Source organism: Rhizoctonia solani, chromosome 16 (assembly GCF_016906535.1).
Source record: "Rhizoctonia solani chromosome 16, complete sequence".
In the NCBI taxonomy this organism is placed as follows: Eukaryota; Fungi; Basidiomycota; class Agaricomycetes; order Cantharellales; family Ceratobasidiaceae; genus Rhizoctonia; species Rhizoctonia solani.
In genome coordinates, this window is record NC_057385.1 from 1778825 (window position 1) to 1799179 (window position 20355).

The 20355-nt window shown below is 49.2% G+C and overlaps 8 protein-coding genes across 8 annotated transcripts; 4 read left to right on the forward strand and 4 right to left on the reverse strand.

Moving 5' to 3' along the window:
• Positions 1-73: 73 nt before the first annotated feature.
• RhiXN_01805 (ABC1 family protein) lies at positions 74-2664 on the reverse strand (the record flags this gene model as incomplete). Its single annotated transcript, XM_043321624.1, has 14 exons — positions 74-188; positions 254-433; positions 541-782; positions 836-993; positions 1069-1119; positions 1167-1178; positions 1232-1323; positions 1380-1637; positions 1689-1720; positions 1774-1854; positions 1905-2003; positions 2055-2120; positions 2167-2373; positions 2428-2664. The coding sequence occupies 14 exons, from the start codon at positions 2662-2664 to the stop codon at positions 74-76; spliced, it is 1830 nt and encodes a 609-aa protein (XP_043187447.1).
• A 452-nt stretch (positions 2665-3116) lies between these two features.
• On the forward strand, positions 3117-4764 carry RhiXN_01806 (alphaherpesvirus glycoprotein E domain protein; the record flags this gene model as incomplete). Its single annotated transcript, XM_043321625.1, has 5 exons — positions 3117-3281; positions 3335-3343; positions 3394-3723; positions 3782-4530; positions 4599-4764. 5 exons carry the CDS (start codon positions 3117-3119, stop codon positions 4762-4764), a joined length of 1419 nt encoding a protein of 472 aa, XP_043187448.1.
• A 597-nt stretch (positions 4765-5361) lies between these two features.
• On the reverse strand, positions 5362-8129 carry RhiXN_01807 (right-handed beta helix region protein; the record flags this gene model as incomplete). Its single annotated transcript, XM_043321626.1, has 8 exons — positions 5362-5505; positions 5559-6253; positions 6311-6688; positions 6737-6772; positions 6823-6885; positions 6950-7016; positions 7078-7227; positions 7296-8129. 8 exons carry the CDS (start codon positions 8127-8129, stop codon positions 5362-5364), a joined length of 2367 nt encoding a protein of 788 aa, XP_043187449.1.
• A 207-nt stretch (positions 8130-8336) lies between these two features.
• On the forward strand, positions 8337-9754 carry RhiXN_01808 (mitochondrial carrier protein; the record flags this gene model as incomplete). The annotated part of the gene is made up of 9 exons (XM_043321627.1): positions 8337-8405; positions 8489-8596; positions 8657-8888; positions 8942-8953; positions 9010-9060; positions 9120-9283; positions 9347-9435; positions 9500-9689; positions 9743-9754. The coding sequence occupies 9 exons, from the start codon at positions 8337-8339 to the stop codon at positions 9752-9754; spliced, it is 927 nt and encodes a 308-aa protein (XP_043187450.1).
• Positions 9755-10079: 325 nt separating this feature from the next.
• Positions 10080-11132, reverse strand: RhiXN_01809 (RNA exonuclease 1; the record flags this gene model as incomplete). Its single annotated transcript, XM_043321628.1, has 8 exons — positions 10080-10160; positions 10226-10283; positions 10346-10395; positions 10452-10607; positions 10664-10777; positions 10836-10944; positions 11007-11048; positions 11104-11132. 8 exons carry the CDS (start codon positions 11130-11132, stop codon positions 10080-10082), a joined length of 639 nt encoding a protein of 212 aa, XP_043187451.1.
• Positions 11133-13972: 2840 nt separating this feature from the next.
• RhiXN_01810 (cut8 domain protein) lies at positions 13973-15137 on the forward strand (the record flags this gene model as incomplete). The annotated part of the gene is made up of 4 exons (XM_043321629.1): positions 13973-14326; positions 14380-14431; positions 14504-14823; positions 14871-15137. The coding sequence occupies 4 exons, from the start codon at positions 13973-13975 to the stop codon at positions 15135-15137; spliced, it is 993 nt and encodes a 330-aa protein (XP_043187452.1).
• Positions 15138-15640: 503 nt separating this feature from the next.
• Positions 15641-19221, reverse strand: RhiXN_01811 (Sugar (and other) transporter; the record flags this gene model as incomplete). The annotated part of the gene is made up of 24 exons (XM_043321630.1): positions 15641-15810; positions 15882-16235; positions 16471-16507; positions 16565-16632; positions 16690-16801; positions 16856-17031; positions 17087-17117; positions 17176-17290; positions 17354-17398; positions 17456-17496; positions 17546-17632; positions 17686-17697; positions 17749-17863; positions 17920-17974; positions 18028-18199; positions 18257-18355; positions 18407-18465; positions 18521-18544; positions 18597-18648; positions 18700-18731; positions 18785-18881; positions 18940-19021; positions 19087-19108; positions 19173-19221. The coding sequence occupies 24 exons, from the start codon at positions 19219-19221 to the stop codon at positions 15641-15643; spliced, it is 2106 nt and encodes a 701-aa protein (XP_043187453.1).
• Positions 19222-19499: 278 nt separating this feature from the next.
• Positions 19500-20338, forward strand: RhiXN_01812 (uncharacterized protein; the record flags this gene model as incomplete). Its single annotated transcript, XM_043321631.1, has 7 exons — positions 19500-19505; positions 19559-19646; positions 19722-19849; positions 19887-20002; positions 20059-20071; positions 20134-20223; positions 20282-20338. The coding sequence occupies 7 exons, from the start codon at positions 19500-19502 to the stop codon at positions 20336-20338; spliced, it is 498 nt and encodes a 165-aa protein (XP_043187454.1).
• Positions 20339-20355: the final 17 nt, after the last annotated feature.

A 20355-nucleotide genomic window follows, 5' to 3' on the forward strand; every position in this document is an offset into this window, starting at 1 on the left:
ACGTGGTGTCTACAAGGTAACCATTCTACAAAAAAAGACCTTCACGGACCTTCCCTCCCAACCCAGCCGAAACTTAAATTTCAGGAGCGAGCCCGGCAGCAGCACGAAACGCTGCATGACGACCGTGCCTCATAAGACCGCGAGCCCACGCGAGATTCGTTACTATACGCCCACGAGTATCCATATACCTATGATTTTAATTCCGTCGAATGTAAACAATATCCCATTCCGGCTAAATTAAGATGGCACGCACCATTCAATTATACGTAAACCCTTGTTCACGGCGATATACGCGAGCCAGTGGCCAAACAGTTCAAATGAATAGCCAAGGTGTTTTCGTGCATCTTCCCAGACGGCTCGGCTACAATATCGCGCCATGATAACAAACACCCGAGCCTCTGAGTGGGTTGTCGTCAATGCTTGATCAAGATTTCTATGTGTCAAGTGAGCTGAGGTTGGCTATCCTGTTCGAGATAAACTTGCCGCGTCAGATCATTCAGCTTGAGAATCATAAGCACTCTCCGAGGTACACGTCTTAACAAGTCGAATACCGCCTCGACCAGCCCTTCCCGCTCGAGAACAGCTTTCCGAATTGCCGCAATTTCGGCCTGTGACTGAGACCCAGCGTCGATCAGCCCCCGAGCACGCTTGAATTTAGGCTTAGCCGGGGCTTCATCTTCATCACGCTCATGGTGATATGAGAACTTTTCGTCCCCTGCAGGTGTATCCCATGTTCCTTCAAGTCCTGCTCTACCTGTGATCGCGGATTCGAAAATCGGGTACTAATATAACGATATTAAACGAGTTTTGAGTTGGATGAGTTAGAGCTTCTTACCAAGTCACTGGTGATATTCATAGCCTCGGCGTACTTCCTCCTAGCGCGTGCTACAGCAGGGATCCCGGGCGCAATAAGTGCCAACCATAGTCGCGCATAATTGAGCCGGAGGTCGTCATCAAGGTCAAAATACAAGCCATGGTCCTGTTTATATGCGGCTAGATAAGCATAAAATTAAAGGGAAATGGTAGAAATGCAGCTTTCCAGTAAAACGATCTCAAAGTTGAACCTACTCCGAGATTTAGGGGGCGCTGGTCGAATTAGCAGGTTGCCGGGGTGGGGATCTACAGAGGTTTTAGCGCAGTGCTCAGGGTGCCCGCTATCTATTCACCTGCATGAAAAACTATACAAGATGTGTCAATAGGTAGACACCAAATCGAAGAAAACTGCACGCACAGCCATGAATGTAAACCATTTCCGAGAACGCTCGCGAAAGCTCCTGGCTGACTAAATTCCTGTCAATATTGTGTTTCGCGAGATACTCCAAGCTACATTCATTCTCCGTTTTAATATTTGCCTTATCAAGCGCACGGTGAGGACTTACTCATCTACGCGGCCACCCTTGACATATTCCATAATCAGTGTTCTATGCGTAGCTCTCAATACCTTGGGCACGTATATGCTTGTCTTGCCCTTAGGAATCTTAGCAAAGTTGGCGGTCACTCTTGTTGTGTTTTCAAACTCATGAACGAAATTCATCTCCAGTGGTAAGTTAGTCGCCAATTCTTCGCCCAACCACGAGAACTCGAACGTAGGGAAGAACCTCTTGACAAAGGCGAGTGATATCGTAGCCGTAGTTATACTAATCGGTAAATTAGTTGAGGCGAAACACTGCGGGACTGGGATTGCTCACTCGATTTCAGCAAATTCTTCGAGACCTGGATGCTACGCATCCTGCCGTTTAATCAGATGTCGCACAATTCGAGAATTCAGCTCACCTGCAATTTGACCGCAACCTGCTGACCCGTTGCACGGTCTCGTGCTATATGGACTTGTGCCAGGCTTGCCACGCCGATGGGCTAGCAAACGTGTCCAGTCGGAATTAAACGGGATCGGAGTTGTGACTCACAGTTTCGTCGAATTCGGAGAATTGTTCCTCGAGTGGTATACCGGTATCTTGTAAGAAAAGGTTTTTGACGTCCTCTATTGGTGTAGGATAGCATTGATCCTACTAAAATAATCAGCGGGCGATCGACTCGAAAGAGCCAGTATATCAAACCTGCAAAGGTCGCATGGTAGAGGTCCATTCTTTAGGAAGAACTTGTATACTACTCATGTGTTGTCCCTAAAAAAATTATGATTTGAAGCATCGCATGCGGACTTATACACACCAATTTAATGTAGATTCCTCCATTAAGCTGAAGTGCATGCAAGACACGTTCTGCACTACGCTTATGGCAAGAGGAATAAGCTTGGGTTCTTTTAATATCATCAGGGATCGATCTTGAGAGTAGTATTTTGTAATCGATCATGCTCTCGATTACAGCCTTCGCAACTCGTGAGCATCGCACAACTGCTAGGCAAAAATGGCGTGTAGGCTGGGCCGAAGATTAGTCTCACACGTAATCGACGTCAGACCGTACGCTGCGTACCTCATGGGCCTTGTAAAGAATATACCCGCTTGATGCAAGGAAGAAGACACTGCCTACAGTGTAGATGCTCCGGCGAACGATTGGCCGGTTCCTGAATTCGGGGTTGTTCCAGAGCCTTTCACGCTGAGAGCCAGAATTTGAATGAGATGCGCGAGTAGCACGGAGTTGATATGGCAAGCCTCTGGGTTGGAGGGCACTCCCAGACAGCGGAAGCCTCCGTAAGGCTGGAATGCGCATAGAGGTGCGCCAACAAAAAGGCCCGCAGTAGAAAGAAAGTCAAGGGAAAGATGCGGATCAAGGCACCGAGTCACGTGTGCTCGAGAGCCCGCGCGCCGATCACGAGACTGGGGCAAAAAAGTCGTAAGATGTGGAGCAAACGACACAATGGGGGTCATGCCGATGAAGTGGGATACATGCACTGCAGATCTGAGTTGGGCAACGGATCGTTATCATCCGACCCGTGAATGCGGCCGGGAGTAATTGGGACTTGAAAAGAAGTGCAATTGATTTACGAAAGCAGTGCAATTGGACTTGCACGTGCACAAACGGGGATTCCAACTTAAACCCAACCTCAATCTCAGTATCACCCCTCCCACAGGTGGCCTATTGCTGTCGCTTGATTTCTCTGCCCGACCGCGCTGGGCGTAGGCCGACCAAATTATCACCGCTTGTTTGTCAGCACCGTAACCATGACGTCGGCGCGTTCTACCGGTCTGCTCAGGTTCGCAACACTGGGGGTGCTCGCCAGCATATACACCGGCACCTCTGCATTTTCGTTCAGCTATTCATCGCCTGTACAATGCGATGACCTTACTGTGTCTTGGACGGGTGGTACTGCTCCCTTTTCGCTCCTGGTAAGCCCTTTCAGCTCTAGTTCTGAACAAGCTGAATGACGGCATACTCGTAGATAACGCCGGTGAGTCTTAAATATACTACCGGGCCGGCTCGCATTTAAACAACCTATAGTTCTATAGTACACCACAGAACATATCGATACCAGCCAGCGCATTCAACGGTACCCATGGATCCTACACGACAACACTCCGAGTGACGGGCAAATCCAACGCGGGCCGCTTCTTACTCACGATGTCAGATGCAACTGGAGTTGGTAGTGGTGGTACATCTGGTATTCTTACCGCGGGAACAGGAACTACTTCCTGTAACACCACAGACCCCGGTACCGATTTTGTCTACAGCCTCGACCGCTCATTGCAACAATGTCGCCCGTATATATGGAGTCACTATGAGTCTGCTTCCCAGCCTATTACTATTACCGGGCTCATTCCTTTGGGAAAGGTGAGTTGGGTAATTTTACGGCACCTCGATTTCAGCTAATCGGACTTGACGTATTCAGACGTTTGTTCTTAACGCCCCGCTCGGTGATTCATTTACCTGGACTACTAATGTCGCTTCAGGAACCAATGTTGTGTTCATTGTGGTCGATGCTCAAGGGCGGCAGGGTGGTTCTACTGACTTGTACACAGTCGGGTCGTCTGATGATAATACTTGCATTACCAGCGACTCCCCTGGGTCTACGGCCCAGGCTGGTACATCCATATCTACACCCACAGCATCGCCCTTACCCTCTTCAACCTCTGCACCTGCTGGCCAAAATAACAGTGCCGCTATAATTGGCTCCAGCATTGCGGGAGGTGCGGTCTTCCTGGTTGCGATTGCCTCCCTCGTTTGGTTCTTCCTCCTCAAAAATCAAAAACGTCGCCCCGACGAAGAGGACGACTCGATGCGTGGCATTAATGCAAGCAAACGACGTGGCCGATCCGTAGACTTACTCCCTGACGACCATTCTGTGCGCAGTGCAGTGGGAGCCGCAGTTAGATACCCCTTACCATCCCCTCAGACTGGAGACCCACTCGATTCAGAGCGCGGCAGGAGTGTGTATGATCCGGACCCTTACGTCCTGCCCCCACCTCCAGACGCTTATGGCTACTTCCCAAGAGTCTCGAGCATCCATGAGGAGGAATTGAGCCAACCTAGACATACACGCGTCATGTCTAACGGCACATCCATGACTGGCATGTCGAAGGCTCAAATGGCTGCGGCTGCTTCAGCCTCTGGCTCCACACGATTGCAGGGTCCCCAGCGGTGAGTTCTCGTTGCTAGAACCCTTGGGTAAGGACTTCCCGTTGCTCATTTTGAATTTCATCGCACAGGTTCATTCTACACACCGACGCTGGGGAGGTAGACGATGACGAAGTCGTAGAATTACCTCCTATGTACACCCAAGTACAACCTAGAAGGACACCTGCACCTACACCAACAACGACGGATACATCACGTTCCGGACCAAGCATCGTAGATGACCCGTTGAGATCTTGATATAACAGATACCCCTTGTTTTTCTCTGGACCAACACTGCATTTATTATTGATTTCTTTGGTTCCTGTGGCATCACATTCTTCGCGTGGGTTCCCACACGCCATTCATTCCCTACTGCCAATTACTTGATCCCTCATCTATTTTGCCAATCTAACCCGAACCCGTCCTGTCCTTGCTGCTTCACTGTACAAACTTACCCTATCTTTCAAGCGGTTGTTTGTTTGTTTGTCTGTTGCTACTTTACTATCACACCCACAGCCCATTGATTGACGCTTTAGTGTTCATATCGTGTATACATTTGTCTCAGATGTACTCATTCATCTTGTCCTATCAAAATCGAAACCAACAATCTTCTAACTACGATCACGATCGTCGTCTGTGCGAGTCACTCCTGTAGAATCCCTAAAGTCGCGATCGGGCAGCTCCGAAAGTCACCCATTCGCCTATTTGGGATCGATCAGAAGATATCGCTTCGATCAATGACTGACTTGCTCATGAGATTCACACGATCATGAATACTACTCTTTGTGGAGTTAAATTAAAAAGACGTAAAATGCCCTCGGTCCAAACAGGCCCTCTAGATCTATACATGCAACATCAGGTGCTCCAAACACGGTTCCCATCGTCGTCTACGATTTCTAGATACGGTTCCTCTGGAGTTCCTAACCCCCAGCGTAAAAGCGTCGCGCGCTTCCCGTGTGAACCACTTGCCCAAGGCACACCCCCACTTGCGTAAATGACCTGACAATCGAGGTCAGTGATCGCCCCACACATATAACTTCTCAAGGACCGACCAAATTCCCATCGCCTTGCCAAGCGAGCTTAGCGTCCAGCACGGGCTCCGCGCTCGGCTCGTTGGGTGAACTCCACTCCACAATCCATTCGTTCTGATCCAAGGGCCACTCGAGCGGGGTCCGAATTGGCCCGTCGTGCCGTGTTCGCAGGACCAATATTTGCGTATATGGGCTAAATACGTATACGAGGGTACCCCTCCCGTTGCCTATATGCCGCGCTATAAACTGGTTGGTCCCAAATTCTCGACCACATTTTTCAATGTAAGAAGACATGAATAGCGTATTTGCATGAGGTGCTGGGCTCGTAATTGATACCACGGGTCGGTTGGGAACCTCGGATAGTACAAGTGAATGCGCATCTTCCGAGTCGGGTTGGTCAGGTACGCGAATGTGAGGTGTAAAATCGTGCAGGGTTGTATGCGTGTTGGTGTCCACAATCATAAGTTTACCTCCTGGCGCAAAGACAAGTGCGGCGGCATGGTCTTGGTGAACCAAATGGCTTCCTCCTGTCCAAAGTGTTCGCCCATCCTGATGATGGCGGTGTTCCCGTACGCACACTTCCCCGCCACGTTCAAGGCATAAGCGAGTTGATCTTAGTTTGACGTGTGATCCAAGTGCAAGGTGTAATTGACCAGGGCTCCAGCCAAGTACCGTGGAGGGACCTGGCTTTATCCGAAAGAGACATTCGATATGGCCTTGGGGTGTGATCAGTAGTCAGCGAATGTAAAGATTAATAATAGAACAAATAGCACCTGGTACAAATTCTGACTGAAGATTACCTCGAGCCTCAGCCGGTCCATCTCGAACAAATGCCGTCGGAGATGCAATGAGTTCGGGCAACGATTCAGAGATGTCCCCAAAATACTCAACGCCCGGTGCAGATACGTTTTCAATGCAAGTCCAATTGGCAGTATCAGACCCAACTGCATAGCCATAGCCCAGACCTCCTTTGCCATGCCCTATATCCCTGGACTCGATAAGATTGCGCATAACAATACCACCCTCCTCAATGCTGTCTTCATTTGCCTTGCCAAGAATACTAGGTCCCATGCCTACTCCAACCTTGATGTATGCGCCCTCAGTTCGCACAGTGTTGTTGATTACCCGGGTAAATTTATAATTCCCCTTGTCTGAAACACATTGAAACCGGTTTTCGAAGCTAGGATGAAAAGGCTTACGCGGATTGTAATCAACCATGTTCAAGCCCCCCAAACCTGTGATTGTTATGTTAACGTCATTTTACACGTAGGAATCATATACTCACATAATCTATGTCTGTTTATGACGGTATTGCTAGTAATCAACGAGCCCGGCGCGCCGAAAATCACTGGAATAGCTCGGATGTCAGTGACGTTTCGGTTGCGGAATCATGATGGACGTTTGAATCGTACCTATAGCACCATCAGTAGCATCCAAAATCTGGTTTCCCGCAACCAGTCCATCACTAGCAGAGAAACTCTGTCACAAAAAATAGCCTGGTAAAAACAAAAAAACAGACTCCGGTGATCTACGGACTTACAATTCCATCGGCCCATTTACCGTCCTCTACGTCAGCGCCATAACCCGCGGGACCGATAAAATTATTGGTGATGCGAATGTTAGTGCTTCCTTCGAACGCTTGCAGGCACGACCAGTGTCTGGGGTTGCGAAGAATACATCTATCGACCACCTAGGACAAAAAAGGTAAGGCTAGCGCCTCAGTACCGCAGGATCGGATGGTCTATCCCGCACACTCACCTGATTACAAGTGTTTGCATCCCCAAGTATAATCATACATTTGCCGTCTGGATCGTGTCCAAACTTTTCGCGGTTGCCCTCGACTAAGATATTGCGTATGCGAATGCCGGATTTACTAAACGCGTTGATTAGATGACCATGGCATTCTTCTTTAGCCTCAAGCCAGGCCATATCTTGTTCAGCCGTCGGATAGCCCTCAGTGGCAAGTTCTTGAAATGGGTACATTGAAATCATAGATTCAACCTCCCACCTGGATCCTCGTGGAAGATACAATGTCGAGTTCGGACCCAGCTCGTCGAGCTTTTGTTGAATACTCCTGGCCGTGAAACCATATTCTGGGGAGTTCAATATGGCGTGTTTGCCAAAAGGAAAACCAAAAAGCTCCGGAGTGGGATATGTGCCTGGCGCGTAGATTACACCAGCCTGGCTCTGGTTTGACATTGGCGCGGACTCGCTATCTCGGGGAGCAAACTCCTCGGGCCTAGCCGGTACCGTGGGCGGCGCCGTCCTTGGTGGAATAGGAGGAGGCCCAGAAGGCCAGGATTGAGGAGTTCCGTATGCATTGCTATGAGGTTGAGGAAGACATGGACTAGGAGCTGCAGGAAAACTTGGCGCGTGAGAAGAATAGTCCCACGGTGGCTGCATGCCGTAGTTTGAGGGTGGATGTCCATGTGGGTTGTATGGTGTGCTAGAGCCTTGGTATGGATGCCCAGTTCCAGATCCTTGCCCATATGGCACGCTGCCAGGGTGTCCTCCTTGTTGCTGCTGAGCGTAACCATGAGATATCCCTAGCTTGTCTTTGAACTTGTCAGCTAAACGAAAGAAATCCGACATTTTGAAGAATACGTCAAGTAAGGTCGACTACACAGTTCCAAGCGCCGTGAACGCCCTTGATTAATCACGTGCCGATAGGCCTTCGATCGCTTCGGCCGCGGTGACGACGTAGATAGCTCGTCTTTTCGGTGCGGGTAACCTTGATACCTTTCGAACTAATACTACGCCTACTTTGTTATATCATCATAAAATTTCGCATATTTTCTCATGTTATCCGAAGATAGTAGTGCTTCTTCAAACGGGAATCACATACGAATTGCAGGGGCGGTTGCGGGAGTAGGTTCGGGGTGGACCAAGGCAGGTCTGTATACTTGCCAATGTACGTTAAGTACTAAGCTCTTATCAATGGGCTTAACCAGGTTGCTGTTGGCCATGGATTCGATACGATCAAAACCAGGTTGCAGGTAGCACCCATAGGCACATACAAGGGTGCTATTGATTGTTTCTGGAAAACAGTTCGAAACGAGGTGCGAATTTTACATGATTGTTTGAAGATTTGTTTCAACTTATTTCATTTGTGTCGCCAGTCTCCCCTTGCGCTTTACAAGGGGGCGCTACCCCCCGCAGTTGCCTGGGGCGCATCAGATTCCTTATTGCTCGGGTCGCTGCACAACTATCGTTTGTTTTTGATCAGACATGGAGTTACCGAACCCATTCCTGGTTCCTCGGATCCCAATGCGAAGCGGTTGACACTGTTCGGGCATTGGCTCGCAGGTCTAGGAGCAGGTTGGACTGGGTCAATATTAGCTCACCCGATGGGTACGCAAGTTCTCTTTGCCTAGCGGCTACGGCATATACTAACCTTTTTATAGAGACTCTCAAAGGTAAGTTGTTCCTCGACTAAGCACGGAGATCGTCATAGGCTCATTGCCTTCGCAAGTCAAACTTCAAATGCAAACACAGCGTGATGTGAAAGACCGGCAATACAAAGGTTATTTACCGGTCTCAAGCCTCGTCTCCGCATTTACCCCTTGCTTAACAAACGAATAGGCGTCATAGATGTTATACGGCAAATCTACCTCGTTCAAGGCCCGATGGGCATTTGGCGAGGATTCGCAAGCAGCCTCGTGTACCGAAGTTCGTTTTGCTGGATGTTTGCATCGTACGAGGTCATGATGCGAACGGCATCGCTCCTCAATGGGACACGTTTTGAGGTACCATGATCTTATAATCTGAAACATGCATACAAGCCGACGGCTAAAGGGTTATCATCCTAGATGTCCACACCTACTGCGAACTTCCTAGCCGGAGGACTCTGTTCATTTGCGTACTGGGTCATGGGAATTCCATTCGATAACATCAAAAAGTGCGTATTGACGCACCGCCACTAGTATGTGCCACACAACCTAAGCCTGAGTTGTTACCTGTAGCCGAATTCTCGCTGCACCCCTTGATGCGCCGAGGTTACGTTTCTGGTCCGTCGCACGAGGGATATATGCCACCCAGGGCTGGAGAGGATACTATGCTGGTTTAAGCTTGTGTATCATCCGAGCATTCCCGGTGAACGCATGTGCCTTTTTGGTATACGAGTCTCTGATGCGGGCGATGGGCGCTGAGAAGGTACGCCTTGATAGCTCCAGACTCGGGCAAACCTTGCTGAATGCAAATAATAGACCCGGGCATGAAGATCACAAGAGCACACGCAAGTAAAGATATTGGAACATAGACAAGTGTATATGTGCATATTGGTGCATGTAGTGAACAACTAGACATACGAGGAGGATATACAAACATTAAGTACCAGTAATATGGAGGACTATATCGACATAAAAAAAAGTACGAATAAGGTAGCTCGAAAGGACAGGACAGTAAAGAACAAACAGTATTAAGCGACATCTTGATATAACAAGCGAGAACGCGAATAAGGTGAGAGAGCGAGTGTAGAAGAACGAATAAAAGAATAAGGTTATTGCGGATTAAGCAGTTTTATCGTCCAAATTTCAATACGAATTAAACGAGTAGGCAATCATTCCGAGCGCTGCAAGGAATCATGACCGACTCGTCGAGAATATGTAATCGATTAGAGATAGCCTACGTCGAATGATGTGAGTAAAGATGCAAGGAACGACAGGTACACGTGCGGAGTAAGTACGTACATCGGGAGTAGGACGAGGGGGGCAGTGCACATGGCCATTGACCGGTCGCGATAGTTTTCTGCCAGCTACACGTGAATGTGAGAATAGGGGCCAAGGATCGGCGGGGAAGTAAATACGTACTCGGCCTCATGGCTCCGGAAGAGGTCCATGGCAGCTCGCGCATTCTCAACCTGACAAAAGAATTTAGTAAATGAAAAAGGTGGGGAGCAAGTCGCTGAGAACGTACCGGGTTATGGTGAGCTTCCTGGATCTTTCGTCGCATAAGCTGCCATACAAGGGTCTGGAGGCCGATGACCTGGTTGGGCGTCTTGAGCGCTGAGCGGAAAGGCAGGTACAACCCCACGTCACGGGTGTCGCAGGCAGGGTGACTGACACCGAGAACCTATGAGAAGAATAAGAGTTTGCAATCTGTTATAAAGAAACGTGCCAGGAACTTACCTGGAGATCGAGCCAGAGGCTGTGACCAACGACGATCCGGCCGCGAAGCAAGTGTGCGGCCATGGCTTGGGCGTCACTGAAAGAGACCGCATCTGGACCGCTGAAATGCTGGGGCTGCAAGCCGGTGGACGAGGTGCGATAGTTGACGACTAATAGCCCCACCCCCACACACATTAGTCTGATGAGAAACCCGCACGTTGGGATTGAACTTGCCTGGTTGGCTGGGAATCACGAATTTATCGTAGACCACGTGACCGCGGTAGTCGATAAACGAGACACGGCTGTGGGCGCGTTGGGGGTAAGCACGGGGCAGATGGAGGGACGCCAGACAGGAGTGACTTACGCCAACATTGGTACTGAGCCACCAGCGCCGATGCCGACATACCTTTTGACGTCGGATGGTGAGCGCCACGCAGCGGAGAAGCTATGACGTTACTCACTGAGTGTTGATAGCAATAACTTCAGCCATTCTGATGAAATTAGGTGTTGGATTAACGGTTGGTGGGTTGAGATTAGTGGTTTGTTTAGAAATGCAATTTAGAGGTGGAGGTCGTAGAGAAGCAAGGGGAAGGTAGGGGTGCAAGAGACGCTCTACGTCGGTACGTCGGTTGAGTGAGGGTGAGAAGGGACTTACTCGTAAGGGAGATCCATAGCCCGCATTTTATAGACTCGACTGTTTTCGTATTTTCCTTCTTCGACAGGGTTTGCTGTGTTTAGGCTAGAGAGTATATGAAACAAGGAGAGTGGGGTAATATTATGGTCTGTTGAATGAAAAACAGACCGCGGGGGAGAGACTAAGTGATTTGAGGGATTTGAGGGATAGGGACTGGGATTTGTGTGATTGTCAGTTCTAGACGCCTTTTTCAGTTTATATACTAGTCAAACAATCCGGAGGCGCTTCCGCTCGGTCGTTACCGTGACCGCGTCAAAGTGTATCTCGGATGATAATATAGGTCCTAGACGACGAAACACGTTGCGAACCAAGCGCACAGCACCAACCCAATCCGGTTTCCACCTTGGACCTTGGCCCTCCCCCCCCTCCTTTTCCGCATATACCGGTATCAAGCAAAGTGCCGGTAGTCACTTACAAATAACTCTAGCCCCACGGTCTACCTATAGCATAACTACTTAGGGACACCCGCCGACTGCGGTCCAACTAATCCAGGGGACGGTTCAAGGACCATAATGCGAAACATCCACATCATCCCGTCCATCACCTCCCTCCCCAAATCGGTCGTTATGCGGCTTCAAAATCCCGCCTGACCTCAGCAAAGAAAAAAGTGAAATACAACACCAGTGGATGGCTTAGCCGAATAGAGTCGACAAAACGCATACAAACACAATGAAAAGCCTCCGCCCCCCGGCATGCTAAAATCGGGTAATGGCGAGGGAGAAATGGAGCGCACGGAAGAATCCTACGGCCGGGGTTTCAGATCAGCGACAAGCCACTCACTCCCCCGGAAGCACCGTGGGGATCACCGGTCCTGAGGAGTGGCGCGTAAAGTAGGAGAAGAGAGGGCGACCCTTGTCCATGGATGGAAGGTTGCCCCTGGTTGCCATAAAGCCAAAACTCGGCTCAAAAACATAATTCCAGACTTGCTGTCATAGGATGGTGAAGCGAAGCCATGAACTATGACGACGTCTGGCCAAAGAAGAGTTTAATCAGGTCTATGCATTGATCAGCGGGTGCGAGGGATCGATTGTTGTTCTTAGAGTTGGTTGCTATCTATCGCCTGGACAACGACCCACTCGGTCCATAGCGAGCCACCGAAGACATTCGGTCAATTTGGGCGTGGGCGCTCTTTTTTCAGCCTTGAACTGGGAAGCTGATTTCAGAACTGTACAGAACCAAAAACCCCATCTGAGGTCAACCGATGGACAAAACGGGTTCGGCACCTCCAATGTAATCGTCATTACGGAGTAAGACAAGACCAGAAGACCGGCCAACAGAATGTCAACACATACAGCCACTGACGAGGTCCAATATGTATTGGAACTGAGCTAACCCTTTTTGATGTTGGTTTGAATGCATTGGAGGTACTCTATTGGCAAAGTCTCGGTCTAGGCGGCCCATGGTCCACAATGCACTCTCGGAAAAGTAGGGAAGCTTGAGGACTTGCAGCGAGTTGATTAATAATGATTACTTGCACTGCAACGTTCCTCTGTGATGATGTACGACACCTCCGGCCCTGGTCCAGACGTATCTCAGCCGGCTGGAAACCATTACACTCCGATTACACATATGTATGTATGAAATCATCTTGAAATGCGTTGATCATACGTTACAGTATTCTTGGCCCGCCACGCATCCCAAACGTGTATCGTCGACATGAACAAATTTATACCAGGTATAGGAAAGAAATATGATACAATTGCTATGGATGTAACTACAAATATGCGTATAGTGGGGCAAGCGAAAGCATATACGTACCTCGAGGCGATTTATGCGCGAATTTGTCAAGACCTGAAATTTTTTTGATTGTCAGTCAGTCTCTGAGTTCGACGAAACATGTGAAGTGAATGCGGAGATCATTGGGTTGAAGACAAAGTTTTTTCAGTCATTTCGCACCGAAGTACAATATGAGTCTGATTAATATGGTAATCCTGTCGGGGGAGTCGGAGGCTGGTTAAACCAATAACCCACTTACGCTGTCAGTTTCGCTTGGGATCGACAAATGATTGAGCGACTTGGGCGAGCGGCTAAACCTGAACGGGGACGTTAATGTCTGACAGGAACCAAGACGGAGCAAGGGGAAACGAAACGGGAATGAAATCAGGCATGATAATATCGTCAAAGTTGGGTCCTTCACGTAGGAATAAACACAACTCGGGGCTTGACTTCTATGATTGATCATCATAGGAATGGGGGATAAAGATAAAACACGACGAGGGTATTTACCTATGGAATGAATGAGAGCTGTGCGGCGATCACCTAGAGATGAATGACCGATGTCAGTCAGTGCCGAATCACCAATATGACCATTTGGGTGAGAGCTCAGAAATGTGGGTATAGATGTTTGTAATTCAACAGCCGTGGCTTCGATGTAGCGATTCATACTAGACTCGTCATAGCAGTCTTAAGTACCCAGGCTCGCACTCACCCTTTGACAGTGCAAGGCGAATGAAGTCGGATTTACGAGGCCAAGGACGAGCACAAGTCCAAATTTGTGCATCCGAGATCAAAGGACCCTGGATCCGAGAAATGGTTGCGCGTGATTGGTGCATGTGCCACCTGAGCCTTGACTAGAAGCGTCCACGGCGCTGACGACGACTGTAGGGACTCTGCGAACGAGGAGAGATAGTATCACAATGTCGGCTCCCCATCTACTTCCGCAACAGCCAATCCACGTGCCGTTCCGCTCTGCGCCAGTCACGCACGCACCGTCACCCTTTGGATTTGGCTTTGGCCTATCCAGCCAGCCCTCAACATCCAGCATCCCACCCCACTACAACGGCCTCTCACCGTTTGGCCAACACAGCTCCCACCAGCATGGAGGTCCTATCCCATCCAGCCCATTTGCAAATTTGCACTCGACGTCTGCTCGTCCAGTCGCCAGCTCAGCCCCCCGATCCAATGCCAAACGGCGATACGATGACTCTGTCGATCCAGACGGAAGAGAAGACTCCAATATGGCCACCCGCTCGCCCTCTCCGGACCGCCTCGTCGCACAGTCCCCAAACGCATACGCGCCACGGAATCCGACCCAAAGCCAAAGTCAGCCGAATCCCAGGATGCCCAAGCCAACATAGATGTCGGTGTACTTCTAGGTACGCTCATTAACCAAATTTGGTCTAATTTACGCTAATTTACCCATCCATGCAGCGTCCTTGCCTTCCGAGTCACTCCTCCCGCTTTGACCTCCTTGATCAGCTCTCAGCCCAACTTGAAGCCACTTGTTATTTCTTTAATTCCTCAGCCTTCTGTCCAAGTTGCCATACAAGCACTTGATGCTTCCGCCAAAGTCATACGAGACACATACCCATACTCCCAGACGACACAGCCCACTTCATCTACATCTACCTCTTTCGGTTTTGGATCCTCTTTCGGCGCTCCCGCATCGATGCACGCACCTGCCTCTACTTCCTTTGGATTCCGCACAAATTCTCAGCCATCCGGCCCTATGCGCGAAGACTATATCCGGAGCCGTATAAGGCCATCCGTAGCTGATTTTACATCAACCGCAACCTCTTATCTGTCTTACTTCAGCCTGCTCCCCTCGCCCCAAGCACCTCACCCAAGTTCACTCGGGCATCCCTTCATGACTCGTTCGCTTATCTTTGTGCTCTCACGGTCCACATAATGCGTGCACCGCCCCTCGCACGCGCCCTTCTATTGGACAACTCTATTTTATTCCCCAAGCTCATACATGAATGGAGCGCCTGGGTCGATTGTCTCGACGTCGAAGTTAACCAAAACGGAGGAATGTTTAGTGCCGAGGCTGTTCGAGAATGGGAACGCTCGCTGGACGAGTAACAAAGGAAGGTCCTCCTGCTGCACAAATCGGTAACATGCAACCCATTCGGGATAAATGGATAGAAAAAGTAGGCTGGATGGTCGGTCGCACAGTCCCGTCAAGCATGTCCGAGGAAGACGAAGAACTGTAGATGTGCCGCCTTGATTTCCTATTGCTGTTTGCGTTATGTATGGGACTTAAGACTGTGACTCGCTCGTTCTGGTTTCTGCATGTCTGTCCATTTGCTTTCCATCCTTCTCCCGCATTACATGTATATTCTCACATGTCTTGAATCCGAATTAAAGACTTTGCTATTGTTATTCCGATCCCAACTAATAGATATGGTCATCTATTGAATCCGAAATTCAAAAATACCATGTTACATCTGGCATTCACAAATCAATCCAAAGCGCTCCAAGTACACGGGACAGACGCAAAAACGTTCATTTAGCAACATCACACCGGCCCGTCTGTCAAAGTCAAATAACAAAAAAGAAACGTGTAGCTACAACGCGTAGATCACTCAGCGACGCGAGAGAGCCGCGGCATACGAGAGGGGTGGGAATCCGAGCTGCGCCACGTTACTCTCGTCACGAAGCACACCCATCGAGATATTCTCCCACTCGTCGTTCTCCTCGTCTAGCACGAGCACTTTGCCCGGCCGAGGCACCATCTCAAAGTCACCCTCTGGAACTGTCGTGTAAATCGTATTAGCTTTGGGCATATATGTGGGGGGGGGGGTGATAATATGAGAGAACACTGACCTTTCTTCTTGCGGCCGGGCTTGATTTGTATTATCTCAGCCAATGAGATTTGAGTATTCCTGGGTGAACGGTGGTTATTATTGACATTCGCTCCGGTTTCAGGCTCCCAATCGTAAGAGTTGAGTATATCGTGGACGCATGTAGTGTAGTCTACATAGTCGTCTGAATCGTCCGTTTGCGCAATGTGGCTCCCGGGTCTCGAGCCACCGTGCGACTTGGGCGCTCGTACAGACTTGGACTTCCGACGATCGTTGGCGTGGAGTGCGTGTTGACGATCCGAGTGCATAGCACGGCGGTCCTTGGACTCCATGATGGATCCAGAGTGGGTATTATTAGGGCTGAAAGGCATGGTAACTAGTGGGGGGGTAGAACGAAGAACAAAAGTGGGTTTGGTTTAAATTAAAATTAAGAAAAGGGAACGAAACTAGCTGGGTGGTTGTCAGTAGTAGCTCGAGGTGTTGGACCAAGGGGGGTCCTCGGGAGGCTAGATATAGGGGGGCAACACCCCCCGCATACACACAGCCACCGGTGACGCTGACTGGTACTGCATGACTTGCCCAGTGCCGCACAGACCGCTCCGGCCTCGTACCGTAATCAACCGTCATACTCAATTCATGGTATAGAAACTAATAGATACAGCCCCATTCGGGGGTAGAGAGATAACGAGTCACATCCCCTTTTACACCTCCGGTCCTGTCAATACGTTCCTTGGAATCCGAGTCAACAACATCTTCGCCCCCAAATGTATTGCCTAACCAAACTCGGTGAGCCCTGTCTCCCGTGAAAACAAGGGCACGGATCAACTCACCAGCCCGCATTTCGTTTTCCCGTTGAGTCGCCGAAATTGGGGTGAACTTGGCAGTCGGAACGAACCAGCTAGAATGCTGGAAAAAGTCGTCCATTTCTTCGAGTTTCCGACCCTGGATCACGTGTTTAACATATATGCTGGCAGTGCATTTATCGGCATTACTCACCTTGGTTTCGGGGAAGAGAGCCCAGAAAGTGAGGGCGTTGGTGTAGCCGCAGATAGCAAACACCAAATAGTATTTCCAGCCGATGTTACTGAATGCATGGGGCGTAACTTGTGCAATCATAAAGTTTGCAATCCATGCAGCCATAGATGTGATTGCTGTCCCACGAGCGCGTGTGGCTACAAACAGTCTGCTGAGTCAGTATGCTTATGGCTCGGTGGAAACTTGACATACCGGAGCCGAAAATCTCGACAGGATATGCCCACTGATAATAGCCATGCATAAACAGACTGTTTCGGGGGTGTTGTTAAGGAGGTACTTACGCTAATAGGACCGATGGCCGAAGAAAACGCAAAGTTGAAAAGCCAGGTCATGACAACAAAGGCATAATGTGCGCTCTTATTTCCGCTCGGATTATTTGGGTCAGCCGGGTAAATGCTGTGCGATGCATCGGAAAGTGATGAGCATATATCCAAACAAACCAATTAGAATCATACATACGCGATGATAGCCGTTCCGATCACAAACGTCGAAGAAGAGAACGCGCTGCGATGGAGACGAGATTTGTCAAACAAGTACATTGATATGATGCCGAGAACCTACTTGGCGATAATTAGGGGCCACCGACGACCGAGTCTGTCAACCTGCGAAGAGCTTCAGAGCGGGGTTGCTGGTCAAACATGACGAAATTACCAGTAGAACACAGGCTGCCTCCCCAAATAATGCGATGATAGAGTTAATGCTCTGGAACAGTAAGGTTTGTCCTGCATCAAATCCAACCTGCAAACTCGCTCAGTATGTGTGTGTTTTTGTCATTGCTGAAATCATTTCACCTCTTCGAAGATCTGAATGGTGGGTCAGCGAAGCGACCAGCGGGAATATCGGTAACCACTTACAGCAGGTGCGTAATACTGGATAGCTGAAACACCAGTCATCTGGACACTGAACTGAAGGATAACACCCAAGAGAAGGCGTCGGCGGTTACTAGGTTCGAAGAACAGCAGGCTCCAACTGTTGTTAAAATAATATTAGTTTGAGCAGAGGGTCTATAGCTTTGATCGACATACGCATTCCTGCTCTCTTCCCTTTCCTTCTCGATGCTAGCCTCGATATCCGCCAGTTCTAAGGTTGATTAGTCAGTCGAGCATGTAAAACAGGACCTGGGGCATGCACACCTGTTTGCACGAAAATGTCAGAGGTATTTCCATTGGCGTGAAGTCGTGCGAGGGTCTTCAATGCATCATCGTGGCGGCCTTTCATAGCCAACCAACGAGGGCTCTCCGGGAAAGCATGGATGAGCAATGCCAAAGGTACAGCAGGGAAGAGCTGCAAACCCAAAGGTAGCCTCTGCCCTACAGATTTAGCTAGGAGATCTAATGATGGCCAATAGTCCAAAATACGTACCCATTGGGCCTGAGTTCCCTGTAGGCGGTTATAGCACCCATATCCAATAAACGAGGCAATGAATGCGCCGATTCCGAGGAAAAATTGTTGAAGCGTGGTCTGGGGGAGGCATTTAGTCTGGCATTGACAAGGTTTGTAATTTGAACATACCAAACGCCCACGAATAGAGCTATGAGCAATTTCGGATTGGAACAGAGGAGCCAAGTGAGCTGCGACACAATTAGTTTAAGGAATTCAGGGATTTGTATTCTTTGAGAATCTCACCAAGTTGTCCCACACCCCATCCAGCTGAATTTGATCGGTTAGGCTGGGTTTGCGTACATGCTTAACGCTAACTTACCCAAGAATCGACCAGCCATCATCATGCCTAGGTTCACTGCGGCGGTTTGTAGCTAGAACGTGCATGAGTGCTCAATCAAAGTTTATGATTCGAGTGCACTCACACAACCACCAATGATGAATATGATGCAACCAACTTGATTCAGAGAATTAGACTTGGGCGACAATATTTAGACAGTTGGTACTTACCGACGATTGCTTTGCGCCGTCCTATCGAATCGGCAATTACACCAGAAGGTGCTGACCCAAAGAAAGCTCCCAGGAGGAAGAGACTGGTGATGAGACCCTAGTTGAATATGCAGTCAGGCCTCTGGAATACGAGTGAAACGCCTTGTGGTGCCTACGATTTCATTGTCCGAAGGGTGTCCAACGACGTCGAGAAATGTTTCTGACGGCAACACGCTGGCGATGATACCCAAGTCGTATCTGGAGTAGGATGAGAAGCAGGAACGAGAGCAGATTCTAGAGGTAAATCCCCACAAACTACTCACCCGAAAAGGATACTTCCGAGTGCTATAACCCCGCGAAGTCAACATTAGTGAATGTTATTAAAAATAAAACACAGCATACTGCACACCTGCGAAGCACCCACAGAGCCAAGTATAGACTTTGGGCGAGAGGGCCATGTTACACAGAGCAATAAGCCGTCAAACTGTGGCCGCTTCCTGCTTATGAATGGGCGGCATTTTAGGAGCAGCGGGCCGGTTATTGTGCTCAGAGCGTATGGCAAGAAAGAAGCTACGGAACTATCGACGTTTGTGGAAAGAGGTGTTTGTTAGGTAGAATGAATGGGGAAAAGAAGTTCCGTACGCCGTATCCGTCTCAATACCCGAACCTACATCAGTGATATCATCATTTGAAATCAACTTCCTCCCTCGACCACTTGTAAATAATTATCCCAATCATGGTTGTAAGTAGGTATACTCTTGGAACCTTTGAAGGGCACTCAATGCTTTTATATAGCGTCTTCTACTCCAATTTAAAGCGGAACTCGAGAATGTCACGGATCTGAAACCGGCAGATGAGAACTTCAACTGGTTCTTCGAGGCAAGTACATAAACGGGCCTGAGTAAAATCTTCCAACTTATCGACCCTTCCTAGGTCAAATGCACTAGTTGCAATGAAGTGCACCCCAAGTATGTGTCCATGACCCGTACAGAGGAAATGGCTGTGTCTGGAGGCAAGGGCAGCACGGCGAACTTTGTCTGGCGCTGCGGTATGTGCCTCACATCACTTCCCAATATCCGAGTAGATGTAAATAAACGAGTTATTGATGGAAGGTCTATGCAAGCGGGAAAGCTCGGCCAAGTTTGAGGTGGCGAATCCAGTGCAACCCTATACCGCCGAGTCCAGTGGCCAATTCGCGCCTTTGGTCACCGTAGATTGCAGAGGGCTCGAATTCATCAAGTGAGTACCCGATTCCTTCGATAGGAATTGCTATGTAGTTTCTTACTTTGGTTTAGTTTTGATCCCCGAGTAAGGACATACAAGTTTGATCACATAAACCCATGCACATAATTGATGCTATATACCCATAGGGGGTCTGGACTTGCAAAGGAGCAGAATCTGGTACTATTTTCCCCGAAGTCCCTCTTGATGAACGCGAGTGGACCGATTACGACGAAAAGGTGATTTTGCGCTTCATAAACGGTTCGATTCACACTGACTGTGGGGTCGTCTCAACAGAAAGCTTGCCCAGTCGGGATCATGGAAATTGAGAGCAAATGGGTTCGCGCACCCTAACGGAGACATTAGGCCAA